Source organism: Eschrichtius robustus, chromosome 3 (assembly GCF_028021215.1).
Source record: "Eschrichtius robustus isolate mEscRob2 chromosome 3, mEscRob2.pri, whole genome shotgun sequence".
Taxonomy (NCBI): Eukaryota; Metazoa; Chordata; class Mammalia; order Artiodactyla; family Eschrichtiidae; genus Eschrichtius; species Eschrichtius robustus.
This window is the reverse complement of record NC_090826.1, coordinates 110040925-110047562: the sequence shown is the minus strand read 5'-3', so window position 1 is coordinate 110047562 and position 6638 is coordinate 110040925. Positions and strand designations below refer to the sequence as shown.

The 6638-nt window shown below is 56.8% G+C and overlaps 1 protein-coding gene across 1 annotated transcript; it reads left to right on the top strand.

Moving 5' to 3' along the window:
• The first annotated feature begins 3893 nt into the window (after positions 1-3893).
• On the top strand, positions 3894-5795 carry LINGO4 (leucine rich repeat and Ig domain containing 4). The gene has a single exon (XM_068538197.1). It carries the CDS (start codon positions 3894-3896, stop codon positions 5793-5795), a length of 1902 nt encoding a protein of 633 aa, XP_068394298.1.
• The last annotated feature ends 843 nt before the right edge of the window (positions 5796-6638 follow it).

Below are 6638 nucleotides of genomic sequence, written 5' to 3'. Positions count from 1 at the left end.
TTGGGAACCCTGGGGTCTAAAAAAGACTAGATATGTGGAGGGTAAGGACGGGATGGGGGTGAGGGAGGGGCTGGGGATAATATTTTTATGGGATTTGGGTATAAGGATAGGGTATGACGAAGGCCAAGAGCATCACAGACAGACAGACAGACAGACAGACAGAGAGTTAGAACTCAAACTTCTTATGTGCACTTTAAAAATAGACTTTAGTGGTTACACAAATCTGATCAGAGACACACATCCACATACATGTGAAACACATACACACTTAACCTGTAGTCATGCAGCTCTATAGACGCATTTAATCTGACACAGTCTCTGTCTTCCTTGAGGTCACAGATCAGAGGAACTTAGTGGCCTCAGGGAAGATCCCAATCCTGAGGGACCCCAGAACATTTTCACCTGGTGCCCCAGTTCACCAATCTTAGACATGGGGTGGCCCAAACTCTATCCCAGCCCCAGCTGTCTTCTGTCAAAGGAAACCCTAAAAGAAGAGATGGCTGGACACTGATAAGTCAGAAGGCCAAGGACAGACCCCGGAGGACTGTCTGGGCCCCATCCTCCAGCCCTGCTCTCGTTATGGAGAAAGGCAGCAGATGCGATTCCACCACTCTGTGCCTGGGTACCACCAAGTCTGGCAGGGTGAAGGAGACCTGTTTCTCCAGCCGTGATCTTGCCCGAGAACTTCTCTTGCCTTTATAAATAGCTGTGAGCCCTCCTCTGAGGGATAAACAGCAGGTGGTCAGGACGGTTTTGTTTTTTTTTTCCTCTCAGGGGAGGGTAAACATAAACCCTAACCTGTGCCATTCTTTATAAAATGACTTCAAAGGCAAGAGGCATTGCTGCTCTGCAATCTCATTCCCGCGTGAGGACCCAGGTTCCCAGCCCTGCCAGCCGTCAGCACTGTAAGAAGTCTGCACCCACCCTGAGCGGTCCCCCACTGAGGCGTGGGAGCTGGTCCTCAGGAGCCCCCCACCGAAGCCGTCTCAGACTAAGCTCCACAGTGGGTGTTCTGGGCTGAGAACTTTCCCCACAAATGATACCCACAGGGAACATTTAGAATGAGAGGTTGCACAGAACTGCCCCGCATCTGGGAGACTGAAAGACAACCCTACGGAAAGTGCCTGGCCCCAGAGCTCCGCAGGGGGGAATCAGGATGCCCGAGAGACCCTGCGGAGCTGCCCAGCTGCTTCCACTGCCGACCCCTCCACCCCTCGGGGCTCCGGAGCCTCCCTCTGCACTCCCTCCCCTCCACTGCCATCCTGAAGTGGCGCCTGCTGCAGCCCTCCCTGGTTGCTTTATTTATTTATTTTGCACCAACAGGGTTGCTGCAGACTCATTCTCGCCTGGTTTAAAAAGAGAGAGAGGAGGAAAAAAAAAAAAAAAAAGGAGAAATGCTTTCTGCCTCTTCTCTCTACCTCGGTCTTGGCAGCAGCCGCTGCAGCAGCAACAGCAGCATCGGCAGGCGGGCAGGGGGGCAGCGGGGAGAGAGGCGCACGGGGAGGTGCGGGGCAGAGGTGCAGCTCGAGCGGGACGGGCCCCCAGCCCTGCACAGATGCAGTGCCCAACTTGATGCCACCCTCCAGCTTCTCTGGTAAGTGCACCCACCTCCTGTCCCAGAGCTGCCGCTGCCATTCTCCATAACGTTCTCAGAGACAAGGCCAGATCCGTCAAGGCTAGAGGGCCTGTGCCCACCCCAGGCCCAGCCGACCATCGATCCTGGCCCCATAGGACTTTGATGGGAAAACTAAGATGGCCCAGGTTCTCCGGAGGGAAGGACTCCAAGGAGACCTCCCTCCATTTCCCGGGTGCTCTCTCTACCTCTGGGAGGGGTTTTCCTGCAATCCGTGTGGATATTCCAGAAATCTTACCTCCAAGAGCCCCCTCCCCGTGTAGGTCCCCATGCCTCACGCAGGTCTGCTTTAAAGAGGATATCCAGGATCAGATGTGTCTCTGGACTGCCACATAGAGACAAGAAGAAGAAAGCTCCCTGTTCCTTGAGAGTGATGCCCCAGACCCCAGCCCATACAAGGAGAGAAAGTAGTGGTCCTGACACCTATCTCTTCCTGCAAAGTGGCCGGAAGCCAGTCCTGTAGCCGTGGAGATTGGCAAGGGAAGTTTATGATTACATTAGCGACGTTCAAAGAGAAGGGGCCAGGTCCCCAGCCCCTGGCCCAGCGGGCTTCGGAGACTAAGAGGACATTCACAGGAGTGGCAAGGAGGGAAGCTGGGTTACACGCTTCGCTGCACTTTTGCTGAAAGCAGGAAAGAAGGATGAGCAGGAACTGCAGCAGTAGTGATAAAGAGCTAGCTGTCAGGTGGACTTCCCAGGGGAATGAGGGTGGCTGGGGCATTTCTCTGCCTGGAGAACTCTTAGCATGCCATCCATACCTGCTAGGTTGGGATAGGGAACAGAGGGGTCTTCTCAGCAGCCTCTGCCGTGCCATTCTTTCTCACGCCCAAGCCTCAGAATGGTGTCCTACATCCCTCTGCTCTTTGGGCCTCTTTCTTCAGTTTCTGAACTACTACAGTCCTCTGAAGTAGCTGTAGCGTAGCCGCCAGAACGATCCTTCTAGGAGAGGGTATAGAGTGGGAAATAAAGGGGAAGAAATCACACCATCTCTTAAACTGCCGCTCCTAAGTTCCACCTGGGAGAAAATGGGCCGTGGGGTAGAAAGCTGACCCTGTAGGGCCCAGAAAGCCTGAGGCCTGAAAGGTCAAAGGTGATTGGGATCTGCGGCTAGAAAGAAACCCAGGCCTCCTGCCTCAGTTGGCTCTTGTCCTATCTCTGTAGCATCCCTTGCCAATTCCAATACCTCCCCTCCCTTGGGGTCCCGGTTGTCACTAAACAGGGTGAGTCTATGGGACCTCTTCTCCTCCATCACCTCAGTCAGGCTCCAGTGGTCATCCGCCTGATTTTGCCCAGGCCCCTGGCACCCAGAAACCACTTTAAGTTGACAGGCTGGGCACACAGCCTGTGCCCAGAGATCTGCTGTGCCAGCCAAGGGCTCCCTTGGTCCCCACCATAGCGTCTGGCCAGGCGCTGTCTCTCCTCACTTGTCTATGCCTCCCTGGCTCTCAGTCTGTCTCTTGTGTTTTTCTCAGGCAGCGGAGGCCAAAGGGGACAAAAGATCTCCCTCAGACTCGCACACTGGGCTTGAATCAAAACACCATGAAGGAGGGGTATGAGAGAAGCCTAAGTCTGAGGACCAAGCAACAAAACTGGGGCATCTCTTGGGTCCCTCACACCCTAACGTCATCTATAGGGGAGGCGGGGTTGCCCTTGGGGTTCTTGTGAGGGATTCATGTACCCCCTGCATCCTGTGCCATATCTAATGTGCAGCTTGGCTGTCGTCCACAAGGTGTTTTGGGGAGATTGGATCTTGTTAGTCTGGGGCCTCAGGCCCTGGGCCAGGCTGGAGGAGGGCAGAGAGGCAATAAGTGGAGCCTGGGGGGCAGAGCTGAGGCCCACATGCTTCCCAGCCTTGGATGACTTAGTCAAGGTGATGCCTGTCTCCAATCAGGATCCAGGGATATGATCCCCCTTAAGCCGTAGACAAAGCTGTGGGTAGATAACCTGGGAGAAGTGTGGGCAGAGAGGCACAGAGCAGAGATCGGGAGAGCAGCTATCAGGGAGAAGGGACCTGAGGTATTTCTGGATCTCACAGATGGAGGGAAACTCAAAAGTTACTTCCCTGCTGCTTCCTGTCTCCCTCCCATAAAACTTTCCCCACCTGACTAGGGTTCCATGAGCTAGTAAGCACTTGGCCTGTTACCCAGGTTGGGAGGGGGAGGAAAGTAGAGAGTCCCCGAAGAGGAGCTCCAGAAGGCTCCAGGGAGGTGTGCACCAGAATTCCTCCCAGATCTGCACCCTAGCTGCTGGCCATGCTGAGATGGGTAGCTCAATATCTCTCTCTCCTCTAAGGAGGCCCAGGGAAGTCCAGGGTTCCCATCACCTGAAGCCACTTTCCAAAAAGGGCCATGTCATCGTCTATTCCAGGATTGAAGAAGGGATGGCTGCGGCCACTGCTCCAAAGCAAGCCTGGCCCCCGTGGCCCCCCATCTTTTTCCTGCTCCTCCTGTCTGGGGGGAGCAGCGGCGGCTGCCCTGCTGTGTGTGACTGCACCTCCCAACCCCGGGCAGTGCTCTGTGCCCAGCGGCGGCTGGAGGCTGTACCAGGGGGACTCCCGCTGGACACCGAGCTCCTGGACCTGAGTGGGAACCGCCTATGGGGGCTTCAGCGGGGAATGCTCTCCCGCCTGGGCCTGCTCCGGGAACTGGACCTCAGCTACAACCAGCTGTCCACCCTCGAGCCAGGGGCCTTCCATGGTCTGCAGGGCCTGCTCACCCTGAGGCTGCAGGGCAACCGTCTGCGAATCATGGGCCCCGGGGTCTTCTCAGGCCTGTCTGCCCTCACGCTGCTGGACATCCGCCTCAACCAGATTGTCCTCTTCCTCGATGGAGCTTTCGGGGAGCTAGGCAGCCTCCAGCAGCTTGAGGCTGGGGACAACCACCTGGTGTTTGTGGCTCCGGGAGCCTTTGCTGGACTGGCCAAGCTGAGCACCCTCACCCTGGAGCGCTGCAACCTCAGCACCGTGCCTGGCCCGGCCCTGGCCCGCCTCCCAGCGCTAGGGGCCCTAAGGCTGCGAGAATTAGATATTGGGAGGCTGCCGGGAGGGGCGCTGCGAGGGCTGGGGCGGCTAAAGGAGCTGGAGATCCATCACTGGCCATCTCTGGAGGCTCTGGAGCCTGGGAGCCTGACTGGGCTCAATCTCAGCAGCTTGGCCATCACCCGCTGCAACCTGAGCTCGGTGCCCTTCCAGGCGCTGCACCACCTGAGCTTCCTCAGGGTCCTGGATCTGTCTCAGAACCCCATCTCTGCCATCCCGGCCCGGGGGCTCAGCCCCCTGGTGCGGCTCCAGGAGCTCCGACTGTCAGGGGCATGCCTCACCTCCATCGCGGCCCACGCCTTCCATGGCTTGACTGCCTTCCACCTCCTAGACGTGGCGGATAACGCCCTTCAGACACTGGAGGAAACGGCCTTCCCTTCTCCAGACAAATTGGTCACCCTGAGGCTGTCTGGTAACCCCCTGACCTGTGACTGCCGCCTCGTCTGGCTGCTCCGGCTCCGCCGCCGCCTGGACTTTGGCACGTCCCCCCCAGCCTGTGCCGGCCCCCAGCACGTCCAGGGGAAGAGTCTGAGGGAGTTTTTAGACATCCTACCTCCAGGGCACTTCACTTGCCAACCAGCCCTGATCCGAAAGTCCGGGCCACGATGGGTCATTGCAGAGGAGGGGGGGCATGCCGTTTTCTCCTGCTCTGGAGATGGAGACCCAGCCCCCATCGTCTCCTGGATGAGGCCTCAGGGGGCTTGGCTGGGAAGGGCCGGGAGAGTAAGGGTCCTGGAGGATGGGACGCTGGAGATCCGCTCCGTGCAGCTACGGGATAGAGGGGCCTATGTCTGTGTGGTCAGCAATGTAGCTGGGAATGACTCCCTGAGGACCTGGCTGGAAGTAATCCAAGTTGAACCACCAAATAGCACTCTCTCTGACCCCAACATCACCATGCCAGGGATCCCAGGGCCCTTCTTGCTGGATAGCAGAGGCATAGCTATGGTGCTGGCAGTCGGCTTCCTCCCCTTCCTCACCTCAGTAACCCTGTGCTTTGGCCTCATTGCCCTCTGGAGCAAAGGCAAAGGCCGGGTCAAACATCACATGACCTTTGACTTTGTGGCACCCCGAACCTCTGGGGATAAGAACTCTGGGGGTAACCGGGTCACTGCCAAGCTCTTCTGACCTTTCCTTCCACACTGGGGACCCATCCAAGAGGGGAAGAGGACCAAGGCTGCTTGCACAAGAAGCTAGGCCCAAACAGCATAGATCTCGCACACCTCCTGCCTGCACCATGCCAGCAGCTAATGCTGCCTCCCGATAGCCTGCCTCCTTGTGCTTTTGCAGTTTGAGGATAGCACTGTCATCTCTTCCCTGAGGGTCCCGGGAAGCTGAAGATGTAGACCGTGTAGTCAGCCCAGTCCTCCCCCCACCACATACAAAGCAGGAAATATAACCCTCCAGTCTGCTAGTCTAAGCTCCAGGCTTCCTTCACACCCACCTACACACACCTTAATAACCAATACCAATCGCCAACCACAGCCATAGATTACTTCAGAGATGGGGCTGGGAAGTGCCACTTGCTTCTTGGAGTCTCTGCTCCTCAACCAGGTGGTCTCTCTCTCTCTCTTTTCTGCTCTGTCCCCTCTCTAGGTGCAAAGAACTAGGGCCAATGACCTCAAGCTAAGGAGAAGAGGATGTGACAGGGGAGTGTGGGACGGGGAGGAGGACAGACTACACACTGGCACTGAGTGTGCATGAGCCCCACCACCTGCCTCTGTCTGTCACATCATTAAACCTGTTGCCAAAAGGCCATGACAGTAGCAGCCACAACTAAATGTGATCTCTGGAGTTTTCTTTAGTCTTTTCCACCCCTTATTTCTGTCAGATCTCCCCCTTCCTACCCTTTCTGCCTGCCCACAGAGCCTGTATCCTAATGGCCTTGCCTGAATCTAACGAGCCTGACAACCAGGGCTTTATGCAAAAGGTTGCCGGCCATGCCTGGAGAGATCAGCACTCCCGGCCCAT